At 51.8% G+C, this 16,462-nt stretch overlaps 1 protein-coding gene across 11 annotated transcripts in view; it reads right to left on the reverse strand.

Annotated features, from left to right (window-relative positions):
- The window catches only part of NFASC (neurofascin), an 83,258-nt gene that overhangs the window by 44,279 nt on the left and 22,517 nt on the right, over window positions 1-16,462 (reverse strand). For 6 of the 11 annotated variants that reach the window (XM_054517306.1, XM_036398228.2, XM_054517308.1 and 3 more), the window contains 10 exons: window positions 14,831-15,001; window positions 6,974-7,085; window positions 6,201-6,385; window positions 5,522-5,653; window positions 4,579-4,722; window positions 3,614-3,725; window positions 3,347-3,513; window positions 2,337-2,484; window positions 1,619-1,743; window positions 779-814 (listed from right to left, as the gene is read on the reverse strand). In XM_054517306.1, coding sequence (XP_054373281.1) covers window positions 779-814; window positions 1,619-1,743; window positions 2,337-2,484; window positions 3,347-3,513; window positions 3,614-3,725; window positions 4,579-4,722; window positions 5,522-5,653; window positions 6,201-6,385; window positions 6,974-7,085; window positions 14,831-15,001 — 1,332 coding nt within the window. Of the gene's footprint in view, window positions 1-778; window positions 815-1,618; window positions 1,744-2,336; window positions 2,485-3,346; window positions 3,514-3,613; window positions 3,726-4,578; window positions 4,723-5,521; window positions 5,654-6,200; window positions 6,386-6,973; window positions 7,086-11,292; window positions 11,344-14,830; window positions 15,002-16,462 lie in introns of all 11 variants that reach the window. The other 5 variants (XR_004981627.1, XM_054517305.1, XM_036398226.2 and 2 more) reach the window with 1 other exon arrangement.

The raw sequence follows: 16,462 nt of genomic DNA on the forward strand, positions 1-16,462 counted from the left end.
AAAAAATCCTGTCTTTCCCAGGAAAAAAATCCTGCCTTTCCCAGGAAAAAAATCCTGCCTTTCCCAGGAAAAAAATCCTGCCTTTCCCAGGAAAAAATCCTGCCTTTCCCAGGAAAAAACTGGTGGGGAAAGCACCAGGTGCTGTTTTAGAGGGATTTGCAACCTTACGCAGAAATGCAAATGAACAACAGAAAAAGGACACAAAACCTTAGTGAAAATATAAATTTGATAGAAATTTGCCTTTTTTTTTTTTTTTTTTAACGTGATCACAAGGACCAGCTCATGCAACAACAGGAATAAATTCCAGGTAAAAATCAGAGGATTCCATGCGGGGCTTTTTTTTTTTCCCCATCAGGATTTTTCAAGCACAGGTGAAGTGATTCCTGCACTCACGAGCTGCCACCGTGAGACACAAAATGTGCTGGAACAGGAGCCTTCCACCCATCTGGATGGGTTTTCAAGGACAATTTGGATGGAACTTGGAAAAATCAGCTCCTTCGAGGACAGTTTGGGCAGGACTTGGAGCTTCAGCTCCTTCAACCTGGAAGCCTCAACTCCTTCAAGGACAACTCAGGCAGGACTTGGAGCTTCAGCTCCTTCAACCTGGAAGCCTCAACTCCTTCAAGGACAACTCGGGCAGGACTTGGAGTTTCAGCTCCTTCAACCTGGAAGCATCATCCCCCAGTTTTTCCAGCTGCCACCCATTTCTCTTGGAGTTACTGGCGAGGGAAAACCAAGGTGGGAAATGAAAGGAAGGCGAGGAATTAGTGACGATTACCTTTGGGTAAATCTCTCAACCGATTAGCAGGGATGGCTGCAAGGTAAGACAGTGCTTGTTAAACCGGGTTAGTTTAAGCCTGGGTGGCCAAAGGAGCACCTGGCAAACATAAAGTTTCAGATTTCAGCGGGATTTGATCCAGTTTGGGAAGCAGAGCAGGAATGTCCTTCCCCCAGAGACCTCCATGCGTTACCCACACTTGTGGTTGATAGCAAAAGGGAAATATCAGCCTGGGGGTTATGAGCCTTTAGGGGAAATGAGCCATTAGGGGAAAGGAGGGGAAATAAATCAACCCCAGGGGAATTATCTGGGATTTGGGATTCCTGTTCCAGCTGTGGAGCGGCACTGGCAGGTTGTGGCATTCCCTGAAGGGGCCAGGGGATGGTAAATCCCTGTCTGCCAAGCAGAGCTGGCAGTGGCACAAATGGGGATGGGGTGGAGTTTGTCCCTCCCTGTGCTGCAGAGGGGACACACAGGGCCAGGAGCAGCTGGCTCAGCCCCAGTCCCATTGCTCAGCACCCTAACACCCCACTGAATTCACCCCCAGATTTGGGATTTTCCTCATGGATCTTCAGCATCCGCCTGGGGATATTTTGGGCTGCATGCCACAATCCCTGTTCAATTTTTTGCCCTCAAATCCCAGGTTTTTTGCAGCATTTCAGTGCCATCATCAGGGACGAGGCAGCAAATCCTGTGACAACGGAACCCCTGCTCTGCCAGCGCCTCCCTGAGCATCCAGGGGACAATCCTGGAGCCCAGATCCCCCTTCCAGCCTGACCTCCAGGTTAGGGTGTCCTGTTCAAAGCCAAGCACTCAGCTGTGGGGTCAGGGGGGCTTTACCCAGCACGGTGAGATAGGCCTTGGCCAAGTCCTTGTCCAGCTCCGTGCTGGCCACACACGTGTAATCCCCCTGGTCCTTCTCAGTCACTCCATAGATCGTCAGACCATCCTCTTCCTTCTTCATCCTTCAAGGAAACAACGTCCCAAAATTCTGCCCCAACACATTTAGGAAGCAGTGTTGAAGGCTGGACAAAATCCCCGACCAAATCCAGCTGGAAACCCAGCCAGAGCAGGAGAACATCTCCGGTCTGGAGGTTTTATCAGCTGAGGATGTGCTGGGTTATTCTGGGAAAGCTCATTTCCTAAGGAATCACGCGCCCTGGGGTGTATCTGGGGAATAATCACATTTTTAGGACAGCAGCCAGCCCTGGGCTCGTGCCCTGGGATCAGATCTTGCCTCACAAGAAACAGGAGTCAGGTAAAGAAAGGAAATTAAAGCTGTGCCAGCCACAGCAGAGAAACATTCATTCTGGAGCGGCTCGTTATGAATTCCCAGGTTTTATCAAGATGTCCTGAAATATCTGGGAATAAAACCCACAGCAAAGTCTGGATTTACTGATAAATCAGCTGGAATTGCCGGAGGGGAGCCAATGAGATTAAAAGTGTCAAAAACATCCAATGTTGCTTAGGTGGGAACTCAGCGTTTATCCCTGGGGAATGTTCTGCTAAACCCCCAACAATTCTGGGAGAGAAATCGGTGGAGTTTTTGGGCACAGACCTGTTCCCCAGGTACAGGGGGGCATCGTCCTTGAGCCAGGTCACCATGAGGCGCAGCGTGGGGTCGTGCCTGACGCGGCAGTGGAGCCGGGGCATGGTGCCCCTCTTCACCACCTGGTCCTCGGGGCCCCTCACGATCCTGGTGGGGTCTGTATGGGGTCACAAACAGAGGGACACGTTCCAAACTCCTCAGGACCCCTCACAATCCCTGTGGGGTCTGCATGAAATCAGGGGTTAGCTCCCAAGCTTCTCGTGTCCTCCCGTGACGCTGGTGGGGTCTGCATGAGGTCAAGGTTTATGTCCCAAACTCCTCAATTTCCCTCACAACCCCTGGGGTGGTCTGCACGGGGTCACAAACAAAGGGTCACACCCCAGACTCCTCAGGGTCCCTCACAAGTTTGGTGGGGTCAGCACAGGGTCAAGGGTTATGTCCCAAATTCCTCAGGTCCCCTCATGATCCTGGTGGGGTCTGCAGGAGGTCACAAAGGGTCACATCCCAAAACTGTGGGGCTTGGCTCAGGGACTCAACGGAGAGCAGGGGAGGACAAGCACAGCTGGGGTGCTTGTCCAGCTTTGAACAAATAAACTAATTTAACGAGTCATTAATTTGTGCTGAGCCTTTTAAAAAACCCCCATTTTTTGGAGTCAGCAGCCAGATTTGCTGAGTGGGGTAAAAACAATTCCAAAAATGTTTTATTGTCCTCAGCTAACCCCGAGGAACACTTGGGGTCAGTGCTGGCGTTGCTGGTGGCTTCTCCCCGCCTGACACCCAACCCAACCCTTCCACCATCCCCAGCCTGGGCTTTTCCCAGCATTAAAATCGAATCTCCAGCATTTCAAAGCTCCCAGCCCTGACCTGCTGGAAGATCAGATCAACCACAATCAACCCCCCCCTTCACCTCGAGGGTTATTATTCCTGATGCAACTTCCAGAAAATCCAAGATTTTAGCCTCAACTCTTTCTGCTGCAACTTCCAGAGGATCCAAGATTCTGGCACCTCCGTGCCCCTACCTTTGACCTCCAGGCGGACCTGGGCCTCAGCTTTCCCCAGGATGTTGGTGGCCACGCAGGTGTAGATTCCCTGGTCCTCCTTCCGAGCCATGAATATCTCCAAGCTCCCGTTCTCGTGGGTTTTGTAGTTGTCTCCATACAGAGTGCTCCCCTGGCCGTTCTTAAACCTCCCAACACCACAAAGTGCTGTTGGAAGGGAAGGAAAAGGAGGAAAACCCCCCCCTTTCCCACCCCTCAGGATGGAGTGGGATGGGATCTGGCTCTTACCAGCGCAGGGTGGGGATGGGGGACCCAAAAAAGGGACAATCCAGGCGCGTCCTGTTGTTCTGGATCACCCTGATCAGCTGGTTCCGGGGGCCCAGGATCCGGGGGGGAACATCTGCCAAAGGCCAAAATTCCAGCCATGGAGAAGGAGGAAGGAGGAAAGAAGGAGGAAAAATGGATTCTGCTGCTCTTTTCCAGCCTTTTCCCGTTTTATTTTTTGGTTCAGTTTTCCTGCTGGCACTTTCAAAACCCAGCAGAGCTTCTCCACTCCTGCCTCACCTCACCTTCCCTCTCCTTCCAGCCTTGTTTTGTGACCCATGTCCCTGGATTTGCCCAGCCTTTGCCTTGTTTGAATCCATGGTAATGGATTCCTGCTCCAAAACCTGGGCGCCTTCGTGCATTCCCTCAGAGCAGCAAAGGGGAAAACTCATGGAAAACTTGGGCAGGGATAAAGGGGGATTGGAAAAACCAGGGAGAGTGATTTTTTACATGGGAACATGGTAATGGGATAAAGGGAATGATTTTAAACTAAATTAGGAGATTTTGGGTGGGATACTGAGAAGAAATTCCTGGCTGGGAGGGTGGGGAGGGGTTGGGATGGAATTTCCAGAGAAGCTGTGGCTGCCCCTGGATTCTTGGAAATGCCCAAGGCCAGGTAGGACAGGGCTTAGGAGCAACCTGGGATAGTGAAAGGTTCTATGCCCCGCCCTTGCAAGGGAGTAGAATTTTAGATGAATCCCAGAACCAACCAGTTGGAAAAAGGTCGGAAAAGGCTTCCAGAAAGGTTGGAAGAGACCTTTAAGATCATCAAAACCAACCTATGAAACCAACCTTGGCATTAAGAGCCACATCATCCACCCTTTTAAGACGAGCTTTGAGCTGAGCTTTGAGCTGAGCTTTGAGGTCCTTTCCAGCCTCGGATTCCATGGAAATTTGCGTTTTGGGCGCTCCCCTTGCCGCAGACTCACCCAGCACGCTGACGAAGGCGTTGGCCAGCAGGTAGCCGTGCTCGTTGGACGCGTTGCACTGGTACACGGCGCTGCTGCCGATCTGCGTGTCCCGGAACACGATGGTGTCCCCGGCCACCTCCCGGCTCGGGTTGGGCGGAGACGCTTCAAAGCAAGGACAGCTCCTTCAATTCCATCCCAAATGGAAGTCCACCCCGTAATCTCATGGAATGTCCTCCCAGCTCAGCCCAGTCCAAACCCGGTGATGGTGTGGGAGCTCCACAGACACAGCTGGGAGCCGCTGGGTGAACTGGGCCCATCCCAGACAAGCTGGGGGCTCATGTGGGTGTCGGACCCCACCAGCAGCTCTGGCTCGTGCTGAGCCAGGAGATCCTTGGCTGGGACTTGGGCTGGGATTCTGCCTGGGATTCTGGCCTGGGATTTTGGAGAGGGAGGCAACTGTGGCTCATGCTCAGCCATGAGACCTTTAGCTGGAATTTTGGTGGGATTTTGGCTGAGATTTTGGAGAAAGAGGCAGCTGTGGCTCCTGCTCAGCCATGAGATCCTTAGCTAGGATTTTGGTGGGATTTTGGCTGGGATTTTGGAGAAAGAGGCAACTGTGGCTCATGCTCAGCCATGAGACCTTTAGCTGGAATTTTGGTGGGATTTTGGCTGAGATTTTGGAGAAAGAAGCAACTCTGGCTCGTGCTCAGCCAGGATATCCTTGGCTGGGATTTGGGGTGGGATTTTGGAGAAGGAGACAACTGTGGCTGACGCTCAGCCATGAGGCCCTTGGCTGGGATTTTGGTGTGATTTTTGCTGGGATTTTGGTGTGGTTTCAGCTGGGATTTTGGAGGAGGAAGCCACTCTAGCTCGTGCTCAGCCAGGATATCCTTGGCTGGGATTCTGGGCCGGGATTTTGGCAGGGATTTGGAGAAGGGGGCCCAGTCTCTCCCGCACTCACATTCGATGGGCTCTCCGTTCACCAGCCACTGGATGGAGGGTTTGGGGTTGCCGTTGGCCCGGCACACGAGCCTGCCGTCCTCGCCGGGCGCCAGGATCAGGTTCTCCGGCTCATCCAGCCAGTAGGGAGCAGCTGGAAAACAGCCCCGCCCCGGTGACACAGGCACAGAGGCACCACCCCCAAATTGCCCCCTCCAACACTCCCTGGGGGAGGAAGGCGATGGAAAAACCGAGTGGGTTTGCCAGGATTTGGTGAAGGAGGAGAAACCCCTCTCCTCTCCCCCGCCACACAAACCCACCACCACTCCTGTCAGAGGGCTCCCATCTCCTGTTTTTGGGGCCGTTTGGACAAGATTTAATTCAAAAAAGGGACGATTCAGATGGGTTATTGGGATGGAATCAGGGTGAGGATGGAATTCCCAGACACGCTGTGGCTGCTCCACCCCTGGAAGTGCCCAAGGCAGGGTTTGAGAGGGCTCGGAGCAACGTGGGATCACAGAATGTGTCCTGGAACTGGCTGATCTCTGAAGTCCTTCCGACCCAACCCATCCCACGATTCCCTGGAGAACACCGGACCCTCTCCCAGGGAAAGGCCTCGCTGTCCCTCCCAGCTTTCCATGAACGTCCCCTCCTGGCTCCGGGCAGCCAGGTCCCAAAGAGGGAAGGTAAAGGTGACGTACCCTTCACTCTCACCGAGATCGTGTGGCGGATGCTGCCCATCTTGTTGGAGGCCAGGCAGAAATATTCCCCGGAGTCCTCCTCGGACACGTTGGAGATGCGCAGGGCCTTGTTGAAGTTCTCCAGCTTGGTTTTACCCACCGGGAGCTCCCCGCCTTTCTTGTACCACATGATGTCCGGCGCTGGTCTGAGGAGAGGGGGGCAGGTCAGAGCTTTTCCAAAGGCCAGGGAATGACTCCCAAGTAAGAGTTGGGATTCCTAAATAACACTGAAATTCCCATCTTGGGAGCCACCAAAAGCCAGGGGGAAGGTCTGATCTAACTGGTGGGCCACCCTTATTCCCACCACCGCCCCTGAGCATTCCCAGCGGGTCAGGAGCTTTGTTCTCCTCCTGATCCTCCTGGGAATGCAAGATCATGGAATTCTGGAATAGTTTGGGGTGGGAAGGACCTCAAAGCCCATCCCTGACCATGGTGTGATGGCGTGGGCTGGACCACGAGCCCAGGACACTTCTGGGGGGACACAAATGTCCTCCCCCACAGTGGGGGTGAGGAGCTCCCGGGAAATTCCCAAATTTTAGGACAAACCAGTGGGGAATTATCTTTGGACAAGGATCTGAAGACACCTGGAAACCTCAGCATTTCCCGTCTGCTCATCGCGCAGGTTACGGGAGCATTGTTAGCAGCTAGAAGGGAGGGAATGATCCCTTTTTCCCAATCCAGGGGTGGTTCCTTGCGCTGATCCCGCCGGGAATTGCCCTCTCCATGGTACATACACTCCGGAGGCGATGCATTCCAGCAGGAGGTCCACCCCTCGGAGCACCATCTGGCTGCTGGAAGTTCCGTAGGGATACATGAAGCTGGGAGTGGTTTCTGAGATCCCTCGGGCTGGAATCAGTGGGAGAGAAGGAAAAAAAACGAAACAAAACCGAAAATAAAACCAAAGGAAAAACAAAACCAAAAAACAAAAAAAAAAAAAAAAAGAAAAAAGAAAACAGAACACGGGTCTTTTAAAAGTCTCCGGGAATTCATGGAAGGCGTCACCTCCCCGGCCATCCCGGGATTCTGAACTCACCCAGGAATGTGCCTGGGAAGGGGAGGAGGGCTCCAAATGAATTTGGGATTGAAAAACAGAAGGGGAGAGAGAGGAAGTTTGGGAGGCAGGGGAGAGAAGGAGCAGCTGAGGGGACTGAGCGCTGGGGATGGTCCCCATTCCATCAGTTCCTGCTTTTCCTGCCCCTCCCTGCCTCTGGAAAATGGGCTGGAATCAGATGGAATTGGGAAATATTGATGGATGTAACATGTAACAAAGGACAGCAGGAAAAACGGGCACGGAAAGGGTTTATTCAGACCCAGAGCTTCTTTTCCACAGAATTCTCCAGGACACGGAGCATTCCCAGGGCTCCAGCAGCACCAAGGAGGTTTTCCAGCTTTCCTGGAGGCCTGGAAGGATGGTTCTCCTTGGAAAGAGACAGCTCAGCCACCAAAATGACCCATGTAGGGCTGGACAGGGAAGTTTAATGGGGAAAAAACAAAGGGAAGACACGAGACAATTCCCTACGGATCCACACACAGTGAAGGCCTCTGCGCAGGGGGAAGAAATTAATTATTCATGGAAAAAATTCCATTAAGGAGTGGAATGATTGACCTAGATCTGGATCAGTGAGGACAAAACAGGATGAGATGGGCGGGAAAGCCGCAGTAGCAGGGATGGAAGTTATGGGGTTAGGAAAGGGATGGGATGGGATCGGAGCATGGACACAAAAAATCCTGGAGCGATCCATGGGGAGAGACCAAAATTTCCTTGGCTCAGTGAGCGGGAGGATTTTGGGAATTTTGGGAAACTTCCAGAGCTGCGGCAGGGGAAGGAGGAGGGGAGTGAGGATGGGGGCTCCTCCTGGAATTCCCACCCTAGGGAAGGAAAACCCAACCCCAGGATTCATCCATGGGAAGTCTGGAAGTGGCTCCACGCCCACATCCCGCCGCTCCCACGGGCTCCGCGCGCGCTCCCAGTTAGTCAGTTATGGATTAATGGATTACCAGGGCAGGAAAATCCCAACTTTATCCCGAAAATCCGACTTCTCCAGGTCTGTCTGCATCCCTGCTCCTGGTTTAGTCTCATTCCTGGTGAGACCAGCCCGACCCATCCCAGGGCAGAGCTCCCAAACCTCCGCCACAACCAGGAGCTTCTCCCGCCAAATCAGAAAATGGGAATTAATTATTTTATCAGCCAAGCTTGGCTTTGATCAGGATTTATTCCCACTCTGGATCCTGTGGGATAACTGGAAGCGGAGCAAGCTGGATTTTACAAGCCTGTATTAATGATGGCAATTAAAAATCAGGGGGATTAATTAGTACCCTCCTGGCTTTAATGAACCTTAGGACAGCATGGAAAAAACCTGATTTTTGCCTCAGCACAGCACAGTTAATAAATAATAAATAACAATAATAATAATAAATATTTGGCTGTTTCTAACAGGGAGCAGCCAGAAATTCCCTCAGAACCAGAGGCTCTGAGCATGTGGAAGTTTCAGCTGGAAGTGTCACAGGTTTCCCTCATCCCTCTGGACGGATCCAAGCTGGAAAAACAAATCCTGGGGCTGTTTATTTCGGCTTAAAAACTGACTCTGCTCCCAAGTTTTGCTGTGAATTGGGATCATCTCAGAAACACCTGGGATTCACATCCCAGAGCTGCCCCTTTCCCATCTAAAATTCCTCCATCAGCTCTCTTTTCCAGGGATGTGCTCATCCCAACACATCCCAGCTGCTCAGCCCCAGGTTTGCCAAAAAAAAAAAAAAAAAAAAGAGAGGAAAAGGAACAAAACAAGGTTTTAATTCTATTGAAAAGGGCAAAAAGTGGGAAATTCTGCTAATGAAATGTTCCATTTATCCTTTTGGATCATCTTCCCTGATAATTGTCCACAGAATTCTGGGATTTTCATTGCAAGCCCTGGGGACAAGGGGTGGGTGACACTTCCTGTGGTTATCCCGGCCCTGCAGAGGAATCTGGGACAAGTGTCCCTCAAATCTCCCGTGCTCCACATCCCCACCAGCAGATCCCACATTCCCAAGCTCAGGAACATCCTGGGAATGGGATTCCCAGCCTTCCAGACCCCTTTTCCAGCTTCCTCTGGAGCTGAGCCGGGATCCTGGGGATCTGCACCTCAAGGAAGAGCAGCCAAGAGCCCCAGATCCCCCCAGCACCCCAAATCCTTGGGATTCACGTCCCTCTCCACATCCCAAAGCTCCAGAATTCCCAGCCAGGTCATTCCAGGGAGGAGCACTGGGGCAGCCACAAGGAAAAGGACTGAGGGGAGGAATTGTTACCCCCAGCTCATTAATTACTGAGTTAATTAAGGCCTGGGTTGGAGTCCAGGTCTGCACAGGGGTGGGAGAGGGGGATCTGAATCCTCTGGAGCCAGGAAGTTTTCCATGGAATGTTACAACAGGAGGAGCAGGAAGTTTCTCCTGTGCACCCATGAAATGAGGGACAGAATGGGATCGTGTGGATAAAATCCCATTTTCCTGGTGGAGCCACTCTCAGGATCCCTTTTCCCTGAACAAAGATATCCAATGGGAAATCCAGAAGCCCAGGAAAACTCTCCCCTGGAATTCCCTTTGTCCCTGTGTCCCATCTCTTGTCTCCTCCCTTCCAGGTGGTTGATACTGCTCCCACCAAAGCTGATTTTGCTGCCAGTCCCTTTTCCCAGCCGTTTTTCCGAATATTCCCAGGCTGTCCAGTCCATTCCAGCATTTCCTCCCTCCCAGGCTGACTCTGCTGCTGAGCCTTTCCCAGCTCCTCAGCTCCCTCCAGGCCCTCCTGCTCCCGATGCCAGGATCCCAATTCCCTTGGCCGTGCCCCGGCCTGGCACATCCCGCTCCTCTCCAGCTCTCCCAGCTGGCAGTGCCCTCCTTGTCCCCAAAAGTCCCCGTGGGATGGGAACTGTGCCCTGAGGGAGCTCCGGCTCCGCGGGGATTTCACTCCAGGACACGGTGGGGACAGCAAGGGACGTTCCCAGAGCCGACCCCACACAACCCTGGCCCCAAAAGCAGCAGGAAGGGCAGGAAGCGAATCCTGTCTGCGACGGCTCCGGATCTGGGAGCAGTTGGAATCTCTGGTGGCTTTGGAGAGGTGGTGACATTCCCAGGATTCCCAAACCTGCCCCACCTCCCGCTCCCTAAAATCCCTCACTGCTGCTCTTGTTATCCCAACACATCCCTGACAATTCCAACCCATTCCCAGGGCAGCCATCCTGGGGGTTTCGTGCCTGGAGCACCATTTAGGAATTTGGGATGGGATTCTCCCAGAAGAGGCAGAATCCAGAGGGAATTCCCTGCCCAGATTTAGGATTTGGGATGGGATTCTCCCAATATGCACAGAATCGAGAGGGAATTCCCTGCCCAGATTTAGGATTTTGGGATGGGATTCTCCCAATATGCACAGAATCCAGAGGGAATTCCCTGCCCAGATTTAGGATTTGGGGATGGGATTCTCCCAGAAGAGGCAGAATCCAGAGGGAAGTCCCTGCCCATATTTAGGATTTTGGGATGGGATTCTCCCACCAGGCACAGAATCCAGAGGGAATTTCCTGTCCCAACAAAGGGCAGGATCCTGTGGAAGCATCCAGCTCTTGTCCAACCTCTCTGCACAGGAATCATACAGATTTCAGAAAAACCCAAATATTCCTCTTTTTCTCCCCTCTTTTTATCCCTGCCCGAGTTCATCTGGAAATCCCAGGAATGCTCCTGCTGGAAATGTTCTTCTGGAGACGCAGAAAAGAGGGATGAGGATCTGACATTTAAATCCCGAGCTTTGCTCAGGAGGGACCAAACTCAGCTCAGCCACGTGGGGCAGACCCTACCAAACCCAAACCTCCCAAGCTGGGCTTAACTCACTCAAACCCCGCTCAGCAGAGACGGGGAACTTTGTGGGGTTTTGTGGCCACTCAGATGGATTTATGCCGATAAATTCTGGCAAAGCTGAGGCCACGATGGGGACGTGGCGACAGCAGAAGGGACACGGGCAGGGAATGGGGTCAGTGGGGTTAGGCGGGACTGGGTTAAGCCGGGACTCCCAAAGCCAGCGTGGACTCACCGCGGTACATGGCGGGGGAATTTCCTAAGGACGTTTCGTTATGGGACTTCTCTGCAATTGAACAAAACACCGTGAGCAGCGCCGGGCAGGCGGGGACAGCGTGGGAAGGGGACACAGGAACTCCCAAAAAACAGCCAGGGTTGGGGACACGGGGACATCCCAAAAAACAGCCAGGGTGGGGACACGGGGACATCCCAAAAAACAGCCAGGATGGGGATACGGGGACATCCCAAAAAACAGCCAGGGTTGGGGACACGGGGACATCCCAAAAAACAGCCAGGGTTGGGGACACAAGGACATCCCAAAAAACTGCCAGGATGGGGACACAAGGACATCCCAAAAAACAGCCAGGGTGGGGAACATGGGGACATCCCAAAAAACAGCCAGGGTGGGGAACATGGGGAATTCCCAAAAAATATCCAGGATGGGACAGGGTGGGGAACACTGGGACATCCCAAAAAACAGCCAGGATGGGGACATGGGGAATTCCCAAAAACCACAAGGACGGGGGACACAGAAAGTCCCCAAAACAGCCAAGATGGGGGACATGGGGACATCCCAAAAAACGGCCAGGATGGGGACACAGGGAATTCCCAAAAAGCAGCAAGGATGGGGACATGAGGACATTCCAAAAAGCAGCAAGGATGGGACAGGGTGGGGAACACTGGGACATCCCAAAAAACAGCCAGGGTGGGGGACATGGGGAATTCCCAAAAAAAAAAGACCAAAAGATAGCACAGGGTGGGAGACATGGGGACATCCCAAAAAAACAGTCAGGATGGAGACATGGGGGAATTCCCAAAAACCAGCAAGGACAGGACAGGGAACACCAGAATTCCCAGAAATCAGCAAGCATGGGAGAGGCTGGAGCAGGGATCCAAAAGCACTCGGAGCACGGCGCCTTCCAGGACAAACACAGGAGGAGCAGCAGGAAAAGGGGCTGATTTCCCTCTCCAAGGGGTGGGAAAAGCTTAAAGTGTGGGAATTGTAGAGCAAATATTTCCTTGGAATGTTTTACTCTTTGGAATCTTTGGGAAAACCCAAGAACTGGAGCAATTTGGGTTTTTTTTCCTCTGATTTTTAATTACAAAAATTCCATATTCCAGCTGCTTTTTCCCATGGGATGGACACAGCTGGACAGTGATGTAGGAAGACAAGGAGGAGATGAAATAATAATAAATATTATTATCTTTATTATTATTATTATTATTAGGTTTTAAAAGCACAACCTGCTGTAGCATAATAATAATGATAATAATCATGATGATGATAATAATAATAATAATAATAATAATAATAATAATAATAATAATAATAATAATAATAATTTTTTTAGAGCACAACCTGCTGTAAAATCCCTTTGAAGGGGCCAAACTCAGGGATTGAGGCTGAGATGATCCAAGAGCTTGGGACAAATCCGACCTCATCTCCTTCCAACACTTTATGGATAAAGAATTTTTTAAATTGGAAATTAAAGCCTCAGTTCCAAAATTTTTAAGGAATCTGGGAGGCTCCTGGGGTGGAATTTGCCTCTGATCCTACAGCAGCTCTTTCCCAAGGAAAACTGGAAGACAAGGATTTGATTTTCCAAGGCCTGGGAGTGAAAGGATGTGGGGACACCTGAGGGGAGATCAAATCTGTGAAATTCCACCCAGATTTCATCCAGGTCACTTCCAGAGCTGGATAAATCACCAGGGTGGAGCCCTTGGAGGCTCCAAACCCCACAGATCTTTGTTTGCTGGGATTTTTCCCAAAAATAAACTTGGGATTTTCTCTGCCCAGCTCTTCAAACAGACAAACATTAGGAACTCACAGACAATATCCAGAATTCACAAATTATATCCGGAATGAACGAGCTGCCCACATTCCCAGCACTGGGAAAGAACTCACTGGAATGATTTAAATCCCTGATTCCCTACTCCAGCTTTGCACCGAGGAGGAGCTGCTACACCAAGGTGGAAACCTCGTCACTCTCAGCTCCCTCTCATCACATTCCTGCTCATTCAGGCTCCCAGGAAATCAAATTAAATTCCTCCCACCAGCATCCAGGAGCGCCTGGTGCTTCCCAAAAACCCGCCAGCACCTCCCAGTTGGATCTTCCTGGCAATGCTGGGAATGGGTGGGAGCTCCTGCCCACTGATGGTTGATGTTCGTGGGGGATTTTGTCACCCTGAGCCCCTGTGACAGCTCAGGGTCGTTGTGTCCCTCAAATCACCCCCATTCCCTCTTCCAGAGTCACCCCAGCGCACCAGGAATTCCTTTTGGATGAGAATTCCTGAAGGAAAACGTGCCCTGGAAAGGCCTGGAGCCAATGGAAAGGCTCCAGAGAGAGGCCCTGGTGTCCCCTCATCGGTGCTCGGTGGGGACACCTGGGGACTCCCACCCCGCTGGATTCCAGAGGTCCCCACCAGATTCCAGAGGCTCCCACCAGATTCCAGAAGCTCCCACCAGATTCCAGAGGCTCCCACATTCCTCGAGGCACTTCCTGGAGCAAAGGAGGCCCAGGAATATCCACAGCCACATTCCACACTCATTTTTTCCACCTCCAATCCCCCGGAGCAAGCCGCAGCCACTCCGCCTTCCCAAAATATCCCTGGACATTTTACATTTCCCTGAACGCGGTGGGAATGTGGCAGCACTCCCAGTTTTATCCCAAAGGTGTGGAATTGGTGATTCCTGCTCTGAGTTACCTCTGGGTATTTTACACTTGCCTGGAGATGAATTCCCCTGATGATACAGAAACGGTCTCCAGTTCATCCCAAACACACAGAACCGGTGATTCCTGCCCCAAATCACCTCTGGATATTTTACATTTCCCTGGAGACAGCCGGAATGCTCCTGACGTGTCAAAACTCTGCAGCTTATCCCAAACACACAGAACTGGTGATCCCTGCGTTTCCCTGGAGGTGATGGGGATGCTCCATATGGGCTGAAACGCTCCCTGTTTTACCCCAAACACACGGAATTGGCGATTCCTGTACGAAAGATTCCATTTCCCTGGAGATGGTGGGAATGCCCCATTTGTGAAACACTCTCCAGTTAACCCCAAACACATGGAATTGGTGATTCCTGCATTTTCCTGGGGGCGGTGGGAATGCCCCAAATGTGCCGAAACACTCCCAGTTCTATCCCAACATCGGGATTTGGTGATTCCCGCTTCAGGTTACCTCTGGATATTTTACACTTCCCTGGAGACAGTGGGAATGCCACATCTCTGTCAAAACATTCCCTGTTTTACCCCAAACGCACAGAATTGGCAATTCCTGCATTTCCCTGGAGACTGTGGGAACCCCCATCTGTGAAACACTCCCAGTTCTAGCCCAAACACAAGGAATTGGCAATTCCTGCACCAAACCACCTCTGGAACCCTAAAACCATGAAGCTACAACCCCTCCCTCCCCACCCACCCCAAAACCACCCAAACCCCTCCTTACCCCACCTGAACCAAACCACGGCAGCCACTCTTCCCTTACTGGATTCCTGGCCGGAAAACCCTTTGGAATGGAGCCCAAACCGGTCCCCCCAGTGAGCCACTTACTGGTTTTGACCTTGAGGGTGTAGGGGTTCTTCTGCTGGATGGTGTGGGTGAAGTGGAAGCGGGCGTTGCAGCTGTAGTCGGTCAGCGCGTCCTGCGCCAGTACGTTGGAGAAGTAAAGGTCCCCGTTGTGGCCTTGGGACACGCGCTTGTCCTGCGGGATCGGCTCCATGGCTGCGGGGGAGAGGCAGGAATTCAGGCCCAGGTGGGAATTCAAGGCCCATGGCGGGGATTCAAGGCCCATGGCGGGGATTCAAGGCCCATGGCGGGGATTCAAGGCCCATGGCGGGGATTCAAGGCCCATGGCGGGAATTCAGGGCCCAGGCGGGAATTCAGGGCCCAGGCGGGAATTCAGGGCCCATGGCAGGGATTCAAGGCCCATGGCGGGGATTCAAGGCCCATGGCGGGGATTCAAGGCCCATGGCGGGGATTCAAGGCCCATGGCGGGGATTCAAGGCCCAGGCGGGAATTCAAGGCCCAGGCGGGAATTCAGGGCCCAGGCGGGAATTCAGGGCCCAGGCGGGAATTCAAGGCCCAGGCGGGAATTCGGGCCCAGGCGGGGATTCGGGGCGGCCCAGGCGGGGATTCAGGGCCCAGGCGGGGAATTACGGAGAACGGGAATGGTGGAGGGATGAGGGACGGGGTGCGTGAGTTGTGGAGCAGGGGTGGTGGCGAGCCTGAAGTAGGAAGAAGGGCCCTAAACTGACAGAAGCTGCCCTAAATTAGCAGGAAGTGCCCTAAATTAGTGGTTATTACCCTAAACTAGCAGAAAGTGTCCTAAGTTAGCAGAAAAAAACCCCCTAAATTACAGTAACGACCCTAAATTACAATAACAACCCTAAACTAGCAGAAAGTGTCCTAAGTTAGCAGAAAAAAAAACCCTAAATTACAGTAACTACCCTAAATTACAATAACAACCCTAAACTAGAAGAACGTGTCCTAAGTTAGCAGAAAAAAAACCCCTAAATTACAGTAACGACCCTAAATTACAATAACAACCCTAAACTAGCAGAAGGTGTCCTAAGTTAGCAGAAAAAAACCCCTAAATTAGCAGAAAGTACCCTTAATTAGCAGTAATTACCCTAAACTACCAGCCATGACCTAACCTAGCAGAAAGTGTCCAAAGTTAGCAGAAAAAAAAAAACCCTAAACTACCAGTAACAACCCTGAACTACCCCAAACTAGCAGTGTCATGGTTTGACACCGGGACAATGCCAGTGTCCCCATGAGAATACCCTCTCCCTGGTCTCTGCTGTGAGATGTGACCAGGAATAAGCAAAGCAGGCTCCCACTTAGGAAAGAAAAAAAAATAAAAATTTATTAACTAAACTACGAGGGAAAGGAAAAAAAGAAACACACCAGGAAAATGAAAACTTCACAGATACATCTCCTCCTCTCCCCACCAAATTCCCAATACAATACATCCCCCAAATCATCGACTCTCGGTCCGGCACCACCCTTGAGAATACTCAATCTTCAGTTCTTCAAGAGGAGGAGTCCTTCTTGTGCCAATGGGGACCTCTTCCTTTCACGTCCAGTGCTCTCACCACTGAACACGGACCAGAGCTGCTTCTAGGGTTGTCCTTTTAAGGATGCTTTGTCCCACTCCAAAAAGGCACAGTCTCTCCTTTGGGA

The sequence above is a fragment of the Molothrus ater genome, chromosome 25, assembly GCF_012460135.2.
Source record: "Molothrus ater isolate BHLD 08-10-18 breed brown headed cowbird chromosome 25, BPBGC_Mater_1.1, whole genome shotgun sequence".
NCBI classification, from domain to species: domain Eukaryota; kingdom Metazoa; phylum Chordata; class Aves; order Passeriformes; family Icteridae; genus Molothrus; species Molothrus ater.